The 26,327-nt window shown below is 39.6% G+C and overlaps 1 protein-coding gene across 1 annotated transcript in view; it reads right to left on the bottom strand.

Annotated features, from left to right (window-relative positions):
- Positions 1–855: 855 nt before the first annotated feature.
- Positions 856–26,327, bottom strand: part of LOC106566490 (A-type voltage-gated potassium channel KCND1) — a 99,215-nt gene continuing 73,743 nt past the window's right edge. The window contains exons 3-7 of the mRNA XM_014134563.3: positions 21,354–21,516; positions 20,990–21,073; positions 4,744–4,839; positions 4,280–4,527; positions 856–3,698 (exon numbers count right to left, since the gene is read on the bottom strand). Of these exons, the coding sequence (XP_013990038.1) occupies positions 3,497–3,698; positions 4,280–4,527; positions 4,744–4,839; positions 20,990–21,073; positions 21,354–21,516 (793 nt within the window). The 3' untranslated portion in view covers positions 856–3,496. The remainder of the gene's footprint in view (positions 3,699–4,279; positions 4,528–4,743; positions 4,840–20,989; positions 21,074–21,353; positions 21,517–26,327) is intronic.

Here is a 26,327-nt window from a genome sequence, read left to right on the forward strand (position 1 = left end):
GACAGTGAGGCCTAATGGTCTATTGTCATATAGGAGTGAAGCCGTGAATACCATTCAGTCATTCTCTAGCTAGCTCTGACAGTCAATGCCACAAATCATGTTAGTGATGTCATTTTAAACAGGTTAAGTGGCACTTCAAAGGTCAGTGCCAATGTCAGGAAGATTAAGACAGACTGACAGACAGAGATGGACAGCGTCAGCGAATACAGGTCATATTATGGTTAGATCATCCAGTGGTCTTAAACTAATCACACAGTACTTGAGATTTTAACTGCAAGGTATTTATTCTGCACTATTTATGAAAACAGACCGTTGGTAATTGTAATAAATGAAAAAAAGAATAAACTATTGGGATTATGTCATCCGTTGTCTACTTGCAGTGTTTCTTTATCCTGGTTCTGGGGACACAAAGGGGAGACATTTTTCATTTACAGTTGTGTTTTTTAATTCTGGTTCTGGGGACCTAAAGGGACAAACATTTAATTTTTTGCACAAGCACTACACACCTGATTCAAATAATCAAAGCTTTATGATGAGTTGATCATTTGAATCAGCTGTGTAGTGCTAGGACAAAAAACAAAAAGTTTGTCTCTTTAGGTCCCCAGGACCAGGATTAAGAAACAGGACTCTACCGTCATTTGAGCGTAAAGGTGAAAGGTGAAGATTTTGTATCACACACTGTAGCGCCCCCTACTGGTGACTTATCAAATCTCACCATGGAGGGCATTATAGGTAAAAACAAATAATATATGTAAAATAAAAATATAAACATATCACCATCATTCAGGGGGAGAAACACTAGAACAAACAAACAACTTGATAGCAAAACCATTTTCTGAATTCTTGTTGCTTTATTTGTGGAACAGAATACGCACCTCTGTGCCTCTGGTCTCTTTCAGCCATCATCCTCTAGGGCCCTCAAATTCAACTCTGGACCTCCAAGTCAGTTTCACTGCATATTTTTATTGTTCTCCTCTAATCAGGGACTGCTTTAGAGCTGGGACACCAGGTGTGTGAAAGTTAATTATCAGGTAGACCAGAAAACCAGCAGTCGTCTCCAGACCTCGCAGGCTCAGAGTTCAATACCCCTGCTCTAGGGAATCAGTGTATCTCTATTGCCAGCATGAGTACTGGTGCCACCTCTGCTGAACCTGCACATCCGCTCACTTGTCATTGGATCAGGTTTATGAGGAGCAGTATGTATAAGGTTCTCATGGCTACTACACAACCTTCCACGCAAACATTTATTTTATTCGTACACCATCCATATATATATATATCATATGACACAACTTTACCCAGCTGTTATCACTTCCATCAGAAAATGACATTGTGTAAATAATGTGATTCATATAGCTATATATGTTTGGAAATTAATGTTGGCAAATATGTGTGAGATGTCCATAACATAGCTGCAGATTGTACACCAGATAATGAGATATAACCACAGATTTTTGGCATCCATTACTGCACGTTACAGGTTGGCCTACACAAAGCGCTGCCATAGCTTCTTCAACTGACCTGGTATTGGCGATACTCTCTTCGTTCTCGATTCTGGAAAACAGTTGTCTTATAAACGACCTTTACTGTATAAGACAACTGTTTTCCAGATTTCAAAAGAAAGAGTATCGCCAATACCAGGTTAGTATTTTATTTTTATTTAACTAGGCAAGTCAGTTAAGAACAAATTCTTATTTACGATGCCGGCCTACCCCAGCGAAACCCTAACGACGCTGGGCCAATCGTTGTGATACGGCCTGGAATCAAACCAGGGTCTGTAGTGACGCCTCTAGCACTGAGAGGCAGTGCCTTAGACTGCTGCGCCACTCGGGAGCCTCAAGTTGTTGAAGAATCTATGGCATCGTTTTGAATAGGCAAACCTGTAGTGTCCAGGAATAGATGCCAAAAATCTTTGGTTATATCTCATTGTCTGGTGTACAATCTGTAGTTATCCATAACAGTGCTCATTACTCTAGTCCTATCTGCATTATATAACCCAAAATAAAGCTAACGAATAAATACTAAAGTAACTTTAAAACAGCTGTAGTGCACAGTTTCAGATTTTTCATTGCAATATTATGCAAATAATAATAATTGTAGGAGAAAAAAAGTAGGATTGTAAACGCCAGATCTCATAGTCCAATCAAGTACAGTAACAGCACCGATATGTTAGCATGTTGAACAGAAAAGTAGTTTGTGTATTACACAGCCGTCAACAGGCTGCATACACTTAAACCTGTAACATAATATTACAAGAGGGTCTAAACTGAATAACACTGTGATGATAATGGATGTCAATGATAGGTTACTGTGAACTCAAAGATGGATAGATACTTTTTTCTTACTGGTAACCTCTTCTCCCTTATTTCTGACTCATTGACAATGGATGTTGCTCAATCCCTCCTCTACATTTGATTTCCCAAGGGAAAAAACATGTAAAATACCTAAAACGGTATCCATGCATATCTGCGATCAATTAACACAAGTCCTCCCAACCTACTACACACAGACCATACAATCGGACTCACCCACTTTGCATTCTGGCGAGGAACATGCCTGAATGTTTTTTATTTAATTCATTTTTTACCTAATGTACACTTCCGGTGCAGACATCATTATTACGTTACAATGTTGTTGTCAGGAAAAATAAATCAAACAAACTGTTCTGAGAGAAAGAATAAGATAACATGCAAAAAACCAGATGAGCAAGTCATATCTGACACCACTAATATCAGTAGCTTCTCTTCTCCACCGTCTACTGAACAGGAACATGCACTGCTGTATTAAGCTAGTCAGTACACTGACATTTTTTGGTAAAGTTTGAAGATGCATGTGATTTAGAGACGTATGATACAAAATATGTTACATATGTAGTTCCATCTAACGATCACTCCTTTATTTTCTCATTCATTTGTGTTAAGAATATCTATTGCAGAATACAGTATTCATATTTCCGTCTGTAAAGATGTATTTAAATATCAATATGATTGTGCAATTATTCATAACCTTTATAATCTCTCCCTGCAATTTCTTTACACCAATTATGTATATTAGTTTTTCCTGCTTGTTCTAACGTTGCATATCTTGAAAAAGTTAAAGGCTTTCGATGCCACGGTGGGTATATTATTGTTGAAAAGCACTCTTACTAACCACACCATCCATCTGTGTCCCTTCTCTGAGTCCAACAGGCATTGTCATCTGTTCCTGGTCAGCTCAGATTGTGTCTGTGGTACTGCTTCAACACCCCCCCGTATCTCCTTGGGCCAAAAGGTCAACCTCACAGTATCTGTTCCAGCACATCAAATAGTTACAATTCATTTATATATTTTTTCTCACGCTTCCCCTACCTTGACTATTCAGTAGACATTACGTTGGTATCAGAGTGAAGCATTTGCAAAGAGTGTGGACGTTATCATCCTTCTTTCCAATGTCCTTCTCTGACGGACCCCATTCCTCTTGTTTTGTGCAATGGGTCAAGGTCCTGTGCTTTAGAGGGTTATAAAGAGGAGATCTTGACAGTTTCCTGGGTGTTATAGATACTGGAGCGAGAGTTGCGTAGGATGCCAGGGATGGCGGGTGAGTTAGGTAGACTCTCATCAGGACTGTTGGCTGGGGGAGTGGGGATACTGATGATGGCTGCTGTGTAGTCAGTACAGTTCAGCTTCAGGTCTTCAGTTCTGGCGTTTAGACTGGAGCGACTGCTCTCTCACACACACACACCCACACACACACACACACACACACACACACACACACACACACACACACCACACACACACACACACACACACACACACACACACACACACACACAGAGAGAGAGAAATAAAGTTAGACAATGCACGTATCTGTCACTATTACCCCAAAATAGTCAAAATGTGTTTATGTTGAGAGGACTTTTATGTGTCATCATTGTAATTAGATCAGTGTATTCTAGTAGTTTGTTCTTCCACCGTCTGTATAGTGATACATCCATCATAGCAACTATGTATAAAAATGCAAGCGCTCAATAAAACATTTCTCATTAAATCCATGGAGGTTGTTTTGAAAAACATCAACAGCATCAAAATAGTTAGAGCAAGCAGAGTTTGAACAACTTAGAAACGGTTCGAACTCAGCTTGTAATTCAGGATCAGCAGAATGTTCTTGTTAATTAATCGGCCAGAGCTAAACGTAGTAAAACATCAACAGCCTCTACAGGTGATTAAGTGGTGAGGCAAAGATAGAAAGGGAGGAGTGGGCTCCTTGGATCAGGTGGGTAGTGTGTGCTGTACAGTACCTCTGTGGGTACTGAGTACCAACAGGTGTCTTGGTGACGTGCAGCGTGTCCAGCTCCTGCACACTTCCCCGGCTGACAGATACGGTGGAGTTGGCAAGGCGGATGGCCCTCCTCTTGGCCCGCCGGGAGCAGCAGGTGGTGGTGGCCCCCTGCTGGCTGGACAAGGAAGTGCTGCGGCTGGTGCGGAAGCCCATCGAGTCCATCATACACACCTCACTGTAGGTGACTTCATCGGTGAACTCGTGATTCTGTCGACACATAAAAGAAAGAAAGACGTCTATCCTGGCCTCTGAATGGCCATCTTTAAACTAGCTGCAGGTGGCTGTATACTATATGATAACTTCTCATAACTGCTGAAAGTGTGAAACAGTGTGAAACACTGCCGAGTATAGATACAGTACATCAAAGTGAGCAATAAACATATCAGACAAAATAATCCATGAGATAAAAAAAGCAGCACTCACAGTGGTTTTCTCCAAGCACTGCAATAGATGGTGATGTTGATGCTCAAAGGCGGACCTGTTCTTCACACAAAGGGCTGTGCTGTCACCATCACCACCCTGAGGGACACAGCAAGATAGCAACTCGCTTAGCCCAACATAGCCACACATGAAAAGACATTGTCAGTGTAAACACGATCACATCAATAGTTGAATTAGTAGTTGGCAACTTATTGCTGTGGTAAGCAAACTTCACATTATAAACACAAATGGGAGGTGATTTTGTCCAACAAACATTGTAGAATACAGTATACTGATGAGTAGAGCGTATACTGATGAGTAGAGCGTATACTGATGAGTAGACAGTATACTGATGAGTAGGCAGTATACTGATGAGTAGAGCGTATCACTGATGAGTAGACAGTATACTGATGAGTAGACGTATACTGATGAGTAGAGCAGTATACTGATGAGTAGAGCGTATACTGATGAGTAGACAGTATACTGATGAGTAGGCAGTATACTGATGAGTAGAGCGTATACTGATGAGTAGACAGTATACTGATGAGTAGACAGTATACTGATGAGTAGAGCGTATACTGATGAGTAGAGCGTATACTGATGAGTAGACAGTATACTGATGAGTAGAGCGTATACTGATGAGTAGACAGTATACTGATGAGTAGACAGTATACTGATGAGTAGAGCGTATACTGATGAGTAGACAGTATACTGATGAGTAGAGCGTATACTGATGAGTAGACAGTATCATGATGAGTTGACAGTATACTGATGAGTAGAGCGTATACTGATGAGTAGACAGTATACTGATGAGTAGACAGTATACTGATGAGTAGACAGTATACTGATGAGTAGAGCGTATACTGATGAGTAGACAGTATCATGATGAGTTGACAGTATACTGATGAGTAGAGCGTATACTGATGAGTAGACAGTATACTGATGAGTAGACAGTATACTGATGAGTTGACAGTATACTGATGAGTAGACAGTATACTGATGAGTAGACAGTATACTGATGAGTAGACAGTATACTGATGAGTAGACAGTATACTGATGAGTAGACAGTATACTGATGAGTAGAGCGTATACTGATGAGTAGACAGTATACTGATGAGTAGACAGTATACTGATGAGTAGAGCGTATACTGATGAGTAGACAGTATACTGATGAGTAGAGCGTATACTGATGAGTAGACAGTATCATGATGAGTAGACAGTATACTGATGAGTAGACAGTATACTGATGAGTAGACAGTATACTGATGAGTAGACAGTATACTGATGAGTAGACAGTATACTGATGAGTAGAGCGTATACTGATGAGTAGACAGTATACTGATGAGTAGACAGTATCATGATGAGTAGACAGTATACTGATGAGTAGACAGTATACTGATGAGTAGACAGTATACTGATGAGTAGAGCGTATACTGATGAGTAGACAGTATCATGATGAGTAGACAGTATACTGATGAGTAAACAGTATACTGATGAGTAGACAGTATACTGATGAGTAGACAGTATACTGATGAGTTGACAGTATACTGATGAGTAGACAGTATACTGATGAGTAGACAGTATACTGATGAGTAGACAGTATCATGATGAGTAGACATTATACTGATGAGTAGGCAGTATACTGATGAGTAGGCAGTACACTGATGAGTAGGCAGTATACTGATGAGTAGACATTATACTGATGAGTAGACATTATACTGATGAGTAGACATTATACTGATGAGTAGACAGTATACTGATGAGCAGACATTATACTGATGAGCAGACATTATACTGATGAGCATACATTATACTGATGAGTAGGCAGTACACTGATGAGTAGGCAGTATACTGATGAGTAGACATTATACTGATGAGTAGACAGTATACTGATGAGTAGACATTATACTGATGAGTAGACATTATACTGATGAGTAGACAGTATACTGATGAGCAGACATTATACTGATGAGTAGACATTATACTGATGAGTAGACATTTTACTGATGAGTAGACAGTATACTGATGAGTAGACATTATACTGATGAGTAGACATTATACTGATGAGTAGACATTATACTGATGAGTAGACAGTATACTGATGAGCAGACATTATACTGATGAGTAGACATTATACTGATGAGTAGACAGTATACTGATGAGCAGACATTATACTGATGAGTAGACATTATACTGATGAGTAGACATTATACTGATGAGTAGGCAGTATACTGATGAGTAGACATTATACTGATGAGTAGACAGTATACTGATGAGTAGACAGTAAACTGATGAGTAGGCAGTATACTGATGACTAGACATTATACTGATGAGTAGACATTATACTGATGAGCAGACAGTATACTGATGAGTAGACAGTATACTGATGAGTAGACAGTATACTGATGAGTAGACATTATACTGATGAGCAGACAGTATACTGATGAGTAGACAGTATACTGATGAGTAGACAGTATACTGATGAGTAGACATTATACTGATGAGTAGACATTATACTGATGAGTAGACAGTATACTGATGAGTAGACAGTATCATGATGAGTAGACAGTATACTGATGAGTAGGCAGTACACTGATGAGTAGGCAGTATACTGATGAGTAGACATTATACTGATGAGTAGACAGTATACTGATGAGTAGGCAGTACACTGATGAGTAGGCAGTATACTGATGAGTAGACATTATACTGATGAGTAGACATTATACTGATGAGTAGACAGTATACTGATGAGTAGGCAGTACACTGATGAGTAGGCAGTATACTGATGAGTAGACATTATACTGATGAGTAGACATTATACTGATGAGTCGACAGTATACTGATGAGTAGACATTATACTGATGAGTAGACATTATACTGATGAGTCGACAGTATACTGATGAGTAGGCAGTACACTGATGAGTAGACAGTATCATGATGAGTAGACAGTATACTGATGAGTTGACAGTATACTGATGAGTAGACATTATACTGATGAGTAGACATTATACTGATGAGTAGACAGTATACTGATGAGCAGACATTATACTGATGAGTAGACATTATACTGATGAGTAGACATTATACTGATGAGTCGACAGTATACTGATGAGTAGGCAGTACACTGATGAGTAGACAGTATCATGATGAGTAGACAGTATACTGATGAGTTGACAGTATACTGATGAGTAGACAGTATACTGATGAGTAGACAGTATACTGATGAGTAGACAGTATACTGATGAGTAGACAGTATACTGATGAGTAGACATTATACTGATGAATAGGCAGTATACTGATGAGTAGGCAGTACACTGATGAGTAGGCAGTACACTGATGAGTAGACATTATACTGATGAGTAGACATTATACTGATGAGTAGACATTATACTGATGAGTAGACAGTATACTGATGAGCAGACATTTTACTGATGAGCAGACATTATACTGATGAGTAGGCAGTACACTGATGAGTAGGCAGTATACTGATGAGTAGACATTATACTGATGAGTAGACAGTATACTGATGAGTAGACAGTATACTGATGAGTAGACAGTATACTGATGAGTAGACATTATACTGATGAATAGGCAGTATACTGATGAGTAGGCAGTACACTGATGAGTAGGCAGTATACTGATGAGTAGACATTATACTGATGAGTAGACATTATACTGATGAGTAGACAGTATACTGATGAGCAGACATTATACTGATGAGCAGACATTATACTGATGAGTAGGCAGTACACTGATGAGTAGGCAGTATACTGATGAGTAGACATTATACTGATGAGTAGACAGTATGCTGATGAGTAGACAGTATACTTTTTTTATCTGTTGGCCCTAGCCCCGAACTCAGGCCCTGTGTGTAGTTAACCGACCCTCTCTGCCCATTCATCGCCATTTTACCTTTTGTTGTCTTAGTTGATTAGCTGTTGTTGTCTTACTCGTTGTTGTCTTAGCTAGCTCTCCCAATCAACACCTGTGATTGCTTTATGCCTCGCTTTATGTCTCTTTCAAAATGTCAATATGCCTTGTATACTGTTGTTTAGGATAGTTATCATTGTTTTAGTTTAGAGTGGAGCCCCTAGTCCCACTCAACATGCCTCAGATTCCTCCATTGTCCCACCTCCCACACATGCGGTGACCTCACCCAGTATAACCAGCACGTCCAGAGATGCAACCTCTCTTATCATCACTCAGTGCCTGGGCTTACCTCCGCTGTACCCGCAACCCAACATACCCATGTCTGCACATTATACCCTGAATCTATTCTACCACGCCCAGGAATCTGCTCCTTTTATTCTCTATCCCCAACGCACTAGACGATCAGTTTTGCTAGCCTTTAGCAGTACCCTCATCCTACTCCTCCGCTGTTCCTCGGGTGATGTGGAGGTTAACCCAGGCCCTGCGTGTCCCCAGGCACTCTCATTTGTTGACTTCTGTAATCGAAAAAGCCTTGGTTTCATGCATGTTAACATCAGAAGCCTCCTCCCTAAGTTTGTTTTACTCACTGCTTTAGCACACTCCGCCGACCCTGATGTCCTTGCCGTGTCTAAATCCTGGCTTAGGAAGGCCACCAAAAATTCGGAGATTTCCATACCCAACTGCAACATTTTCCGTCAAGATAGAACTGCCAAAGGGGGAGGAGTTGCACTATACTGCAGAGATAGCTTGCAAAGTTCTGTCATACTTTCCAGGTCTATGCCGAAACAGTTCGAGCTTCTAATTTTAAAAATTAATCTCTCCAGAAATAAGTATCTTGCCGCTGCCGCCTGTTATAGACCCCCCTCAGCTCCCAGCTGTGCCCTGGACACCATATGTGAATTGATTGCCCCTCATCCATCTTCAGAGTTTGTTCTGTTAGGTGACCTAAACTGGGATATGCTTAACACCCCGGCAGTCCTACAAGCTAAGCTAGATGCCCTCAATCTCACACAAATCATCAAGGAACCCACCAGGTACAACCCTAAATCCGTAAACATGTAACCCTCATAGATATTATCCTGACCAACCTGCCCTCCAAATTCACCTCTGCTGTTTTCATTCAGGATCTCAGCGATCACTGTCTCATTGCCTGCATCCGCTATGGGTCCGCGATCAAACGACCACCCCTCATCACTGTCAAACGCTCCCTAAAACACTTCTGTGAGCAGGCCATTCTAATCGACCTCGCCCGGGTATCCTGGAAGGATATTGACCTCATCCCGTCAGTCGAGGATGCCTTGTCGTTCTTTAAAAGTAATCCCCTCACCATCTTAAATAAGCATGCTCCTTTCAAAAAATGTAGAACTAAGAACAGATATAACCCTTGGTTCACTCCAGACCTGACTGCCCTTGACCAGCACAAAAACATCCTGTGGCGGACTGCAATAGCATCGAATAGTCCCCACGATATGCAACTGTTTAGGGAAGTCAGGAACCAATACACGCAGTCAGTCAGGAAAGCAAAGGTTAGCTTTTTCTAAAATAAATTGCATCCTGTAGCTCTAACTCCAAAAAGTTATTGGACACTGTAAAGTCCATGGAGATCAAGAGCACCTCCTCCCAGCTGCCCACTGCTCTGAGGCTAGGTAACACGGTCACCACCGATAAATCCACGATAATCGAACATTTCAATAAGCATTTCTCTACGGCTGGCCATGCTTTCCACCTGGCTACCCCAGCCCCGGCCAACAGCTCCGTCCCCCGCGTAGCTACTTGCCCGAGCCTCCCCAGCTTCTCCTTCACCCAAATCCAGATTGCAGATGTTCTGAAAGAGCTGCAAAACCTGGACCCGTACAAATCAGCTGGGCTAGACAATCTGGACCCTCTATTTCTAAAACTATCCGCCGGCATTGTTGCAACCCCTATTACCAGTCTGTTCAACCTCTCTTTCGTATCGTCCGAGATCCCTAAAGATTGGAAAGCTGCTGCGATCATCCCCCTCTTCAAAGGGGGTGACACTCTAGACCCTAACTGTTATAGACCTATATCCATCCTGCTTTGGACATTCTTTGGACACTGTGCTAACTAACCTCCAAACGAGCTTCAATGCCATACAACACTCCTTCCGTGGCCTCCAACTGCTCTTAAACGCTAGTAAAACCAAATGCATGCTTTTTAACCGTTCGCTGCCCGCACCCGCCCGCCCGACTAGCATCACTACTCTGGACGGTTCTGAGTTACAATATATGGACAACTACAAATACCTAGATGTCTGGCTAGACTGTAAACTCTCCTTCCAGACTCATATTAAACATCTCCAATCCAAAATCAAATCTGGAATCGGCTTTCTATTTCGCAACAAAGCCTCCTTCACTCACGCCGCCAAACTTACCCTCGTAAAACTAACTATCCTACCGATCCTCGACTTCGGGCAATGTCATCTACAAAATAGCTTCCAATACTCTACTCAGCAAACTAGATGCAGTCTATCACAGTGCCATCCGTTTTGTTACCAGAGCCCCTTATACCACCCACCACTGCGACCTGTATGCTCTAGACGGCTGGCCCTTGCTACATATTCGTCGCCAGACCCACTGGCTCCAGGTCATCTATAAGTCTATGCTAGGTAAAGCTCCGCCTTATCTCAGCTCACTGGTCAGGATAACAACACTCACCCGTAGCACGCGCTCCAGCATGTATATCTCACTGGTCATCTCCAAAGCCAACACCTCCTTTGGCCGCCTTTCCTTCCAGTTCTCTGTTGCCAGTGACTGGAACAAATTGCAAAAATCGCTGAAGCTGGAGACTTATATTTCCCTCACCAACTTTAAACATCAGCTATCTGAGCAGCTAACCGATCGCTGCAGCTATACATAGTCCATCTGTAAATAGCCAACCCAATCTACCTACCTCATCCCCATATTGTTTTTATTTACTTTTCTGCTCTTTTGCACACCAGTATCTCTACTTGCACATCATCATCTGCTCATTTATCACTCCAGTGTTAATCTGCTAAATTGTAATTATTTTGCTACTATGGCCTATTTATTGCCTACCTCCTCACGCCATTTGCACACACTGTATATAGACTTTCTTTTTTTCTATTGTGTTATTGACTGTATGTTTGTTTATTCCATGTGTAACTCTGTGTTGTTGTTTGTGTCGCACCGCTTTGCTTCATCTTGGCCAGGTCGCAGTTGTAAATGAGAACTTGTTCTCAACTAGCCTACCTGGTTAAATAAAGGTCAAATAAAATTAAAATAAATAAATCAAATGAGTAGACAGTATACTGATGAGTCGACAGTATCATGATGAGTAGACAGTGTACTGATGAGTTGACAGTATACTGATGAGTTGACAGTATAGTGATGAGTAGACGGTATACTGATGAGTAGACAGTATACCTCCACAGCTTATTACTGAGTGACTGCCCTTGACTGTCTGATTGTACAGTAAGTCTTCTCCCTCTCTAGTGATGTTAACCCGGACACAAAGAACTGTTTCCTTTATACCCACGATTACGTGGTCTCACACGGTTCCAACTACATCATCAAGTTTGCAGACGACAATATTATGCCTGAGTACCAACAACGACGAGACGGCCTACAGAGAAGAGGTAGGTACTCTGACGTCGTGGTGCTAGGTAAGCAACCGCTCCCTCAACGTCAGCAAAATAAAAGAGCTGATTGTGGACTTCAGGAGGAACCAGGCTGGGCACGCCCCCATCCTCATCAACGGAGCCGCCATGGAGACGGTCAAAAACGTCAAGTCCCTTGTAAAGTCCCACATCTTCAAGGAGCTGAAATTGTCAAACAACACAGACACCGTAGTGAAGAAGGCACGACAGCAACTCTTCAACCTCAAGAGACTGAAGAAATTCGGCCTGTCCCTGAGAGCACTCACAGTGTTCTACAGGATTACCATCGAGAGCATTCTGTCAGGCTACATCACAGCCTGGTACAGCAACTCCACCACCGCTGACCACAAGGTACTACAGAGGGTTGTATGCTCAGCCGAACGCACCACTGGCTGCACACTGCCTGTCCTCCAGGACAACTACAACACCAGGTGTCACAGGAAGGCAAAGAAAATCATCAGGGAACCCAGCCTGAGCCAGCCTGTTCTCCCCCCAAACATATATTTATCCACTGGCCCCTGCACCCCCTCACCCCCCAATAAACATTTATACTTGTTAGTCACTTGTCACAATCTTTGTTTACACACTTCGCCACTTAACTGCAGCAACTGTATAGAATTTTTAACTAATTGTAAATATATAAATGTAGACAAGACAAGGTGCTGTCTTGTGATCTTTCGATATTCTATTATTTTACTTGGTATTATTACTATTATTATTACCATTATTATTACTATTATTAGTGCTATTATTACTAGTAGTATTACTAGTGGTATTACTAGTATTATTGCTATTACTATTATTACTGGTATTATTACTATTACCACAAGTACTATTATTGTTACTAGTATTACCAGTATAATTACTAGCATTATAACCAGTATCATTACTATTATCAGTACTATTATTATTACTATTATTACTATTATTATTACTATTGCTATTAGTACTAGTAGTATCACCAGTATGATCACTAGTATTATTACTATTGTTGGTACTATTATTAGTACTACTGCTATTATCGCTGCCATTATTACTAGTATTATTACGAGTTGTATTATTACTAGTATTATTACCAACATAACTACTAGTATTATTACTATTGCTATTACTAGTATTATTATTGTTGCTATTATCACTGGTATAATTACTAGTATTATTACTGGTATCATTACTATTATCTATACTATTATTGTAACTATTACTACTATTATCCAGTATTAATACTAGTATCAGTACTATCACTACTGGTATTATTACTGGTATTATTACTCGTGTTATTACTAGTGGTAGTACTTTTATTATTACCAGTATTATTATTGTTAGTATTATTACTAGTATCATTACTGTTACCAGTACTATTACTATTGCTATTATTATTACTATTACTATTATTACAGGTATTATTACTTGTATTATTACTCGTGTTATTACTGGTATTAGTACATTTATTATCACTTGTATTATTATTATTACTATTATTACTAGTACCATTTCTATTACTAGTACTAGTATTATTACTATTACTGTTATTGCGAGTATTATTACTAATATTATTACTATTACTAGTATTACCTGTATTTGTACCGGTATCAGTACTAGTATTAGTACTATTGCTACTATTACTGGTATTATTACTTGTAATATTACTAGTATAATTACAAGTATTATTATTAATATTATTACTAGTATCATTACCAGCATTATTACTAGTATCATTACTATCACTAGTACTATTATTATTGCTATTATTACTAGTAATACTACTACTATTATTACTGCTATTAGAACTACTATTATTACTGGTGTTATTACTAGTATTAGTACAATTATTATTACTGGTATTATTAACACTGTTATTACTAGTGTCATTACTAGCATTGTTACTAGAATCATTACTATTATTAGTGCTATTATTATTACTGTTGCTATTATTACAGGTATTATTACTGGTATTATTACTATTACTATTATTACTAGTATTAGTACTGATATTAGTAATATTGATATTATTACTGGCATTATTACTAGTATTATTACAGGTATTATTACTATTATTATTGCCAGTATTATTATTATAATTATTATTATTATTATTACTATTATCACTAGTATCATTACCAGCATTATTACAAGTATTATTACTATTATTGTTAGCAGTATTATTATTGTTGTTACTATTATTACTAGTATCATTACTAACACTAGTACTATTATTATTACTATTAACATTATTACTAGTATTATTACTTGTAATATTCCTACTATTATCACCACTATTATTGCTTGTGGTATTACTAATGTTACTGGTATTAGTACTATTACTATCAATAGTATTATTATCTCTGTTATTACTAGTATCATTTATTGCTATTATTACAGGTATTATTACAGGTATTATTACTAGTATTATTACTGGTATTATTACTGGTGATATTACTATTATTAGTACTATTATTATTACTATTGCTGTCATTACCAGTATTATTACTTTTATTAGTACTGTTATTATTACTGTTATTAGTACTATTAGTATTACTTTTACCAATTTTACTAGTATTATTACTGGTGTTTTTACTAGTGATAGTACTATTATTAGTACTGTTATTATTACTGTTATTAGTGCTATTATTACTATTACCATTATTACTGGTATTATCACTAGTATTTGTACTATTATTTTGCCACTACTATTATTACTAGTATTACTGGTACCACTACTAGTATTATTACTATTATTATTACTATTATTAGTATTATTATTATTACTCTTATTGATACTATTATTAGTACTGTTACTACTCTTACTAGTAGTATTACTACTAGTATTATTACTACTGTTACTACTATTATAGTTGCTATTACCACTAGTATTATTACTGGTATTATAACTGGTGTTATTACTATTATTAGTACTATTATTATTACTATAAATGTTATTAGTTGTATTATTAGTATTTTTAGTACTGTTATTATTACTGTTATTAGTGCTAGTATTATTACTATTACTATTATTACTAGTGTTATCAATGGTATTATTTTTATTACTATTACTATTATTATTACAGTTATTAGTTTTATTACTATTATTACTAGAATTATTACCAGTATTATTACCATTACTGTTATCACTGATATTATTACTATTGTTGGTACTATTATTACTAGTGTTGTTACTTGTATCATCACTATTATCGGTACTATTATTATTACTATCACTATTGTTACTGGTATTATTACTGGTATTATTACTATTATTAGTACTATTATTATTACTAGTATTACTAGTATTATTATTAGTGTTATTACTGTTGTTGTTACTGTTATTAGTACTATTATTATTACTGTTACTATTATTAATTGTATTATTACTAGTATTATTACGTGTATTATCGCTATCACTATTATTACTATCGCTATTATTACTGGTGTTATTACTGGTGTTACTGTATTATTGCTATTACTTGTATTACTAGTATTATTATTTGTATTATTGCTGGTATTCGTACTACTATTATTACTATTATTATTACCATTATTACTTGTATTATTACCAGTACTACTACTAATATTATTACTTGTATTATTACTAGTAATATTACTAGTATTATTACTTGTGTTGTTGCTATTTCTATTATTGCTAGTATTATTACTAGTAGTGCTATTATTATTGCATGTGTGAGTACTATCATTATTACTATTATTAGTGCTGGTATTAGTATTATTGCAATTATTACTTTATTATTAGTATTGTTACTATTATTAGTACTATTGCTATGATTACTTATATTACTACTAGTATTATTACTATTATTAGTACTGGTAATATTATTTATTGTATTATTACTGGTATTATTACTATTGTCTCACTCACTTATCTTTGACCTGCATTGATGGAGCTTGCAGCTTAAGCTTAAGAATTTCATTGTACCCTTCAATTACTGTACATCTGTGAATAATAAACTCTGATTTGAACACAGAACCCCAGAGAACCAGTGGCACCTCAGATGCTTCCTAAAAAGCTGTTTCTTTGTGGTTCGTTCAGAGATAAATAACTGGCTGTGGAGCTGAGATTTCCAGGTCAAGGTGGTTGATCACCATCATAACTGTTATAGACGGTGAACAGCCTGTCAAAATCCTTAGCATACAGATGATCTACTTTGTTAGACTGAGAGACATGAGTGTGCCAGGCTGGGAGGGAGGGAGCAGGGAAATAGCTCTGTTAGTCACAAAGCCAGTCTGGAGACCTGCTGGATTCACTACAGACATGTCTGATAACATCGTCCCACGAACTGATATAGAGACTACACTGCAGCCAAAACCAAGAAAAGACCTGGGAGAGAAAACAACCCCTCTAGATTTATAAATAGCTCTGCAGTCCTGCTAGTAATGGGTTTATAGATCCCTGATCTCACTCTGGGATTGTAAATATTGGATTATAGTGACTTCAACTGCTGAGAAGAAACAGAATAAAGACTACTCAGGACTCAACCTGGTACATTAGTAAAGATGGGAATTCAATTTCTCTCTATCTTTGCCTCCTCCTCCTCCTCTATCACCTCTAGTCCTTAAATCAGCAGAATGTCTTCTCATATTCTTCTGTCCTCCACTGGTGTGAAGAGAGATTAGGATACTGAAATATGTCTGCAAGGAAGATGGAACACTTCTTCACCTCCTTCCCCTGGCTACGGCTATTAAGGAAAGTTACAGGAGATATTTACAGTTGAATTGTTTTCAATCATAATTGGCACGCTCTTAGAAAAAAAAAGAATTCTTCGTTTGTCCCCATAGGAGAACCCTTTTTTGGTTTCAGGTAGTCAAACCCTTTGGTGGTGAAGCAGGTAATACTTTTTAGTGGTGAAAGGGTTCCATGTATATGGATATGGCTCCCGAGTGGCACAGCGGTCTAAGGCACTCTCAGTGCTAGAGTTGTCACTACAGACACCCTGGTTTGAATCCAGGCTGTATCACAACCGGCTGTGATTGGGAGTCCCATAGGGCGGTCCACAATTGGCCCAGTGTCGTCCGGGTTTGGCCGGTGTAGGCCGTCATTGTAAATAAGAATTTGTTCTTAACTGACTTGCCTAGTTAAATAAAGGTAAATATAACACTTACAACCTTGTATTTGTGAAAGGGTTCCACTTGGAACCAAAACAATAGTAATTTGACAATTGAAGAATACTTTATGGTTCTAGGTAGCACCTTCTGTTCTAAGAATGCATTCAACACACAGTTACTAAATACACTAATCTGCCATGCACACAGTACTGTATGTCTGTAGGTACAGCTGCAGTCAAAGCTTTACCCACAGGCTATTCTCTCCTCTTACGGTAGAATGCAGAATTTCTTTAAAATCAAACAACACAAATAAAACAACCAATGATTACCAACCGCCGTTGGCATAGCAACCCCATGAACTGCAATAATTACATGGGGTAAAATCTCTGTGAGGAGGGGTCATCCTGGAGGGGTTATGTGTTATGTGCAATGATGATAACATTAGAATAGTTACCCAATGCCTATATTCCATATAGGACAGGGCATTTCAAAACAGGATATGGCCAATTTACTATATGACGTGATTTTACACTATATGATGTGATTTTATACTATATGACATGATTTTACACTATATGACGTGATTTTATACTATACGACATGATTTTATACTATATGACATGATTTTATACTGTATGACATGATTTTATACTATATGACATGATTTTACACTATACGACGTGATTTTATACTGTATGACGTGATTTTATACTATATGACATGATTTTACACTATATGATGTGATTTTACACTATATGACATGATTTTACACTATATGACATGATTTTATACTATATGACATGATTTTATACTATATGACATGATTTTACAGTATATGATGTGATTTTTCCTCAGGAGGGCAATAACTAGGGAAATCCAAGTGATAACAAGCTAGATACTGTATGTTAGAATGTTTCATTTAGGTGAGGTTCTGGGTACTGGAAATACAACTGAGGTGAAAACAGCTAGGAGTGGAGGGTGACTACTGAGAGCAGTGCATTGCAACTCATCCTCTAGTAACTCTCTTTATCTGTTCTGGTCCCCGTTGCTAACATCATTATCTCTGTGTGTCCATAACCCACCTGTCCACAACATCTGCTTTCTGTCCTCTGACTCGATGACCTCACAATAGGATTCCACATTACAAACACACACCTCACAAGAATGCCACATATAGCCAGGGACCTTATGTCATTGGTTAACACAGTGTCAATGAGACTTTGTCTCATTCTGAGGAAGGGGGAGGGGGTTCATATTTGCCAGGATTCCATTTTTGTGTAGCAAGTGACCCTTCATAATTGCAGGACTGACTCCAGTGGATAGATTTAATCAAGTGGAAGTTTGGGATGAAATATTAATTATTAATAAAATATGAATCCCACCGTACCTTCTCCGTTATGCAATCTGGTTTCAGAGCTGGTCATGGGTGCACCTCAGCCACGCTCAAGGTCCTAAACGATATCTTAACCGCCATCGATAAGAAACAGTACTGTGCAGCTGTTTTCATTGACCTGGCCAGGCTTTCGACTCTGTCAATCACCACATCCTCATCGGCAGACTCAACAGCCTTGGTTTCTCAAATGACTGCCTCGCCTTGTTCACCAACTACTTCTCCGACAGAGTTCAGTGTGTCAAATCTGAGGGCTTGTTGTTCGGGCCTCTGGCAGTCTCAATGGGGGTGCCACAGGGTTCAATTCTCGGGCCGACTCTCTTCTCTTTATACATCAATGATGTCGCTCTTGCTGCTGGTGAGTCTCTGATCCACCTCTACGCAGACGACACCATTCTGTATACTTCTGGCCCTTCTTTGGACACTGTGTTAACAACCCTCCAGACGAGCTTCAATGCCATACAACTCTCCTTCCGTGGCCTACAACTGCTTTTAAATGCTAGTAAAACTAAATGCATGCTCTTCAACCGATTGCTGCCCGCACCCGCCCGCCCGACTAGCATCACTACTCTGAACGGTTCTGACTTAGAATATGTGGACAACTACAAATACCTAGGTGGGGGTTAGACTGTAAACTCTCCTTCCAGACTCACATCAAACATCTCCAATCCAAAGTTAAATCTAGAAATGGATTCCTATTTTGCAACAAAGCATCCTTCACTCATGCTGCCAAACATACCCTCGTAAAACTGACCATCTTACCGATCCTCGACTTTGGTGATGTCATTTACAAAATAGCCTCCGACACCCTACTCAACAAATTGGATGCAGTCTATGACAGTGCCATCCGTTTTGTCACCAAAGCCCCATATATTATCCACCACTGCGACCTGTACGCTCTCATTGGCTGGCCCTCGCTTCATACTCGTCGGCAAACCCACTGGCTCCAGGTCATCTACAAGACCCTGCTAGGTAAAGTTCCGCCTTATCTCTGCTCACTGGTCACCATAGCTGCACCCACCCGTAGCACGCATTCCAGCAGGTATATCTCACTTGTCACCCCCAAAGCCAATTCCTCCTTTGGCCGCCTCTCCTTCCAGTTCTCTGCTGCCAATGACTGGAACAAACTACAAAAATCTCTGGAACTGGAAACACTTATCTCCCTCACTAGCTTTAAGCACCAGCTGTCAGAGCAGCTCACAGATCACTGCACCTGTACATAACCCATCTGTAAATAGCCCAAACAACTACCTCTTCCCCTACTGTATTTATTTATTTATTTTGCTCCTTTGCACCCCAGTATTTCTACTTTGCACACTCATCTACTGTTAAATCTACCAGTCCAGTGTTTTAATTGCTATATTGTATTTACTTCGCCACCATGACCTATTTATTGCCTTTACCTCCCTTATCTCACCTCATTTGCTCACATTGTATATAGACTTATTTTTCTACTGTATTATTGACTGTATGTTTGTTTTACTCCATGTGTAACTCTGTGTTGTTATATGTGTCGAACTGCTTTGCTTTATCTTGGCCAGGTCGCAGTTGTAAATGAGAACTGAAGATGACTGATCCCCACAACAATCACAGTGACATGACATTCTTATGCAGATTTAGTGGAACTGCAGCAGAACGTGCTGGTGAAAGGAAGGTGTTCCAGAATGGAGAGAGAGCGTAAGAGATAGAAATAGAGAGAGAGAAAGAGAGACAGAGAGAACAGTTATCTGTCTAATTCTGAAGTGAATACAGTCATTACTGGCCAAGAACAAGCTGCAGTTAGTTACAAGCTCCAGTTAGTTACAAACTCCAGTTAGTTACAAGCTCTAGTTAGTTAAAAGCTATAGTTAGTTACAAGCTACAGTTAGTTACAAGTTACAGTTAGTTACAAGCTGCAGTTAGTTACAAGCTACAATAAATGATACCATGGCAACAAAACTGTCTCCTGAACAGAAAAAGCTTCAGAGAAAAAAGCTTTAGTGTTATTTTGTTTCATCACAAGGCTGAACAAGTGCTTGATCTTATCAGTCCATCCCAGCACTTTGTAGCCTCTGCTAAAAGCATTAATGTAGGTATATTTAACCTTTCACTATTCACTCTTCCCTACTGTGTTGAACATACTTTAGATTAAATACTGTATTCTGTACATTTCAAATCCAAACGTGAACACGTGAAATAACCTTGATTGTCTGTGTATGACCATAAGGTAACATTTGTTCATGTGAATTCCTCACCTGCAATCCCCCATCCTCTTTGTGCTGCAAGAATGCATTGGTGGCCCCTTTTTTAGCCATTCGAATCCTTGCCTGACGCACTTTCTGGAGAATGGAAAAGAAATGGACAAAAATGCCTGTGTCAGCACTTGTTCCACATACAACCCAGTGAGCAATATCTGGGGAATAAAAACAACACTCCCATTTCACAAGACAGTGTGTTTCCTCGTAGCTTTACAATAGGCTTTTTACCTGACAAGCGCACCTTGTTATTTGAAGGTAGATTCCTCCTACTTAGTTATCACACATATCACACAATACAGCAAAAGAACAACAATGTGACACACACATGATAAGAATGACATCATGCCTCTCTCTCATTTACCTGCTGTGCCCTCATCTTATCTGCCCTTTGGTTCTGGTGGTAGATCCTGGCGAAGTTGGAGACTATGACAGGCACAGGTAGAGCAATCACCAGCACGCCACTGAGAGAGCAGATGGAGCCAAATATCTTGCCCGCTATGGAGTCTGGAACCATGTCTCCGTATCTGAAAACAGCAACAACAAGCCAGCGGGGGGTTAATGTGAGCAACGCTTCTCTCGGGGCATTACGGGGACTAGTGCGACGGAACAGTTGTATCTCAACATCACAGTATAGACAGACAGAAAGAGGTACAAACCAGCGGCTGTGAGTGTAAGCGTGTCAATCGTCCTGCCTTGAATTTCAATGTGGCAGAAATAGATGACAATTACAGCACTCTACCACCAGTGAGAAAACATATTCAGATTGGAAACACATAGGGTGAGAAGAGAATGAAATCAACTGAAGCATACTCTTACTGCAGTATGTGTAGTGAGACTTCAATACTGTATGTCCATGGTGACAGGTCTTCACTGCGCATGTATGAACATATTTATAATTCAGTACTTGTCCAAATTCAGAACCGTATCTTTGTAATTGAACACTTCATTAAAGAAAGGCTGATTAGGGAGTGTACGTTGTTTATAATAAGGGTTACCTGTAGAAAAATCAGACCTCTCTGAAATGAGAATGGATGGCTCTCCCTTTAGCAAAATATATTTGAACTAAACCTTCCCTGAACGCTTAAAAAAAACAAGTGAACATCACCTAAACCCGAAATAATAATTAAAACATAAAGTGGATAGCAGAGAACATGCCTACCATTTACCCTCACTTCTTGGACAGACCAGGAACTTCGTCCTGTAAGCATATTGCTTTGCCACTAAAATCATAATAAACACTGAGAACTAAAATATTGTGTTATTGTTGTTATTGTTGTTATTGTTATGCATATTATTAATAATAATAATAGGGGAGGGGGGTAGTTAAACATTTACCCCAAAAGGTTCTTCAAAAGGTTTTTCGAGGACCCATTAAAAGGGGTTCTTTAAAGAACTTATAGAGGTTCCACAACAGTTTCAATTTGAAGAACCCCTAAAAGATACTCCAGGAACCTTTTCTTTTTAGAGCGCATTGCAGGGTGTAATGCAGTTTAGTTTTGTTTACACCATCCCAGCAGCTTCTCAGAGTCTATAGCTTCTAAATAGTCTATAGGCTAGGGATCATTTGATAGACACCACACTAAATAGTCTATAGGCTAGGGATCATTTGATAGACACCACACTAAATAGTCTATAGGCTAGGGATCATTTGATAGAGACCACACTAAATAGTCTATAGGCTAGGGATCATTTGATAGACACCACACTAAATAGTCTATAGGCTAGGGATCATTTGATAGAGACCACACTAAATAGTCTATAGGCTAGGGATCATTTGATAGAGACCACACTAAATGGTCTATAGGCTAGGGATCATTTGATAGACACCACACTAAATAGTCTATAGGCTAGGGATCATTTGATAGAGACCACACTAAATGGTCTATAGGCTAGGGATCATTTGATAGACACCACACTAAATAGTCTATAGGCTAGGGATCATTTGATAGACACCACACTAAATAGCCTATAGGCTAGGGATAATTTGATAGACACCACACTAAATAGTCTATAGGCTATGGATCATTTGATAGAGACCACACTAAATAGTCTATAGGCTAGGGATCATTTGATAGACACCACACTAAATAGCCTATAGGCTAGGGATCATTTTATTGAGACCACACTAAATAGTCTATAGGCTAGGGATCATTTTATTGAGACCACACTAAATAGCCTATAGGCTAGGGATCATTTTATTGAGACCACACTAAATAGCCTATAGGCTAGGGATCATTTTATTGAGACCACACTAAATAGCCTATAGGCTAGGGATCATTTGATAGAGACCACACTAAATAGCCTATAGGCTAGGGATCATTTTATTGAGACCACACTAATCTAGCATATAGGTACACTTGATATTGTGCGCCCAGCGGAGAATCAGAGATGAGGGGCAGCATCGGGCACACATCGATATACAGCCTAACAACCAACTCATTCTAAAACACAGAGAAATATTGACACTTCATCAATTACAAATGACATGACCCTCCCCAGGACTAGATCTAAATAATACTAAACCTGCCCTTGACTGAAATGGAAAAAGCATGACCCTCCCCCATTTTCATCCAGGTAACCACTCTGTACATTTCCATCCATCCCTTATCATGACTGAGAATGATCACGCCAGAGCAGTTAAGAAAAATATTTCTGTCTCTCTCCTTCCCTCTGACTGAACACACACACGCGCACACACTTTTTTTCCACTTTCTGTTAGCACATGCTATCATGCACACAAGTTGCTGGTGGTTGCCTCATGAAGTACACCATCTGGCCTCTGATTGGCATAGTTTGTTCCATTGGTGCTGAGCTGAGCGACTGTTGAAAATAAATTAAAGTGGAGGGGTGTCAGAAGCCATTCAGGTGTGGTGGAGACAACATTTCCCACATTCATCATAACCATTGCAGTGCATTGGAGGAATATGCCACCTGATTTCTGATCAGCAAGCTGTCCCATTAAAGTAAGGGCTACCCCACAAAGAGAAGCTGTCCCATTACAGTAAGGCCTACCCTACATAGAGAAGCTGTCCCATTACAGTAAGGACTACCCTACATAGAGAAGCTGTCCCATTACAGTAAGGCCTGCCCTACATAGAGAAGCTGTCCCATTACAGTATGACCTGCCCTACATAGAGAAGCTGTCCCATTAAAGTAAGGACTACCCTACATAGAGAAGCTGTCCCATTACAGTATGACCTGCCCTACATAGAGAAGCTGTCCCATTACAGTAAGGCCTGCCCTACATAGAGAAGCTGTCCCATTACAGTATGACCTACCCTACATAGAGAAGCTGTCCCATTACAGTAAGGCCTGCCCTACATAGAGAAGCTGTCCCATTACAGTAAGGCCTACCCTACATAGAGAAGCTGTCCCATTACAGTAAGGCCTGCCCTACATAGAGAAGCTGTCCCATTACAGTAAGGACTACCCTACATAGAGAAGCTGTCCCATTACAGTAAGGCCTGCCCTACATAGAGAAGCTGTCCCATTACAGTATGACCTGCCCTACATAGAGAAGCTGTCCCATTACAGTAAGGCCTGCCCTACATAGAGAAGCTGTCCCATTACAGTAAGGACTACCCTACATAGAGAAGCTGTCCCATTACAGTAAGGCCTGCCCTACATAGAGAAGCTGTCCCATTACAGTATGACCTGCCCTACATAGAGAAGCTGTCCCATTAAAGTAAGGACTACCCTACATAGAGAAGCTGTCCCATTACAGTATGACCTGCCCTACATAGAGAAGCTGTCCCATTACAGTAAGGCCTGCCCTACATAGAGAAGCTGTCCCATTACAGTATGACCTACCCTACATAGAGAAGCTGTCCCATTACAGTAATGCCTGCCCTACATAGAGAAGCTGTCCCATTACAGTAAGGCCTACCCTACATAGAGAAGCTGTCCCATTACAGTAAGGACTACCCTACATAGAGAAGCTGTCCCATTACAGTAAGGCCTGCCCTACATAGAGAAGCTGTCCCATTACAGTAAGGCCTGCCCTACATAGATAAGCTGTCCCATTACAGTAAGGACCACCCTACATAGAGAAGCTGTCCCATTACAGTAAGGACTACCCTACTGTACATAGAGAAGCTGTCCCATTACAGTAAGGACTACCCTACTGTACATAGAGAAGCTGTCCCATTACAGTAAGGACTACCCTACTGTACATAGAGAAGCTGTCCCATTACAGTAAGGACTACCCTACTGTACATAGAGAAGCTGTCCCATTACAGTAAGGACTACCCTATTGTACATAGAGAAGCTGTCCCATTACAGTAAGGACTACCCTACTGTACATAGAGAAGCTGTCTCATTACAGTAAGGACTACCCTACTGTACATAGAGAAGCTGTCCCATTAAAGTAAGGACTACCCTACATAGAGAAGCTGTCCCATTACAGTATGACCTGCCCTACATAGAGAAGCTGTCCCATTAAAGTAAGGACTGCCCTACATAGAGAAGCTGTCCCATTACAGTAAGGCCTGCCCTACATAGAGAAGCTGTCCCATTACAGTAAGGCCTACCCTACATAGAGAAGCTGTCCCATTACAGTAAGGCCTGCCCTACATAGAGAAGCTGTCCCATTACAGTAAGGACTACCCTACATAGAGAAGCTGTCCCATTACAGTAAGGCCTGCCCTACATAGAGAAGCTGTCCCATTACAGTAAGCCTACCCTACATAGATAAGCTGTCCCATTACAGTAAGGACTACCCTACATAGAGAAGCTGTCCCATTACAGTAAGGCCTGCCCTACATAGAGAAGCTGTCCCATTACAGTAAGGCCTGCCCTACATAGATAAGCTGTCCCATTACAGTAAGGACCACCCTACATAGAGAAGCTGTCCCATTACAGTAAGGACTACCCTACTGTACATAGAGAAGCTGTCCCATTACAGTAAGGACTACCCTACTGTACATAGAGAAGCTGTCCCATTACAGTAAGGACTACCCTACTGTACACAGAGAAGCTGTTCCATTACAGTAAGGAGTACCCTGACTGTACATAGAGAATCTGTCCCATTACAGTAAGGACTACCCTACTGTACATAGAGAAGCTGTCTCATTACAGTAAGGACTACCCTACTGTACATAGAGAAGCTGTCTCATTACAGTAAGGACTACCCTACTGTACATAGAGAAGCTGTGCTCCAACAGGGAAGGGGGCTGCTGTCCGAGACAAACACTACAAACCCCGGTAACACTTTATTTGGATAGATGGTTTGTAGATGGTTTGTAGATGGTTTGTAGATGGTCAATAACTGTCAACCACATTTCAACTTACTGTCCACTAACCCTAACCCTAACCTTAACCAATACCCTTATTATAA

Source organism: Salmo salar, chromosome 13, assembly GCF_965601325.2.
Source record: "Salmo salar chromosome 13, fSalSal1, whole genome shotgun sequence".
Taxonomy (NCBI): domain Eukaryota; kingdom Metazoa; phylum Chordata; class Actinopteri; order Salmoniformes; family Salmonidae; genus Salmo; species Salmo salar.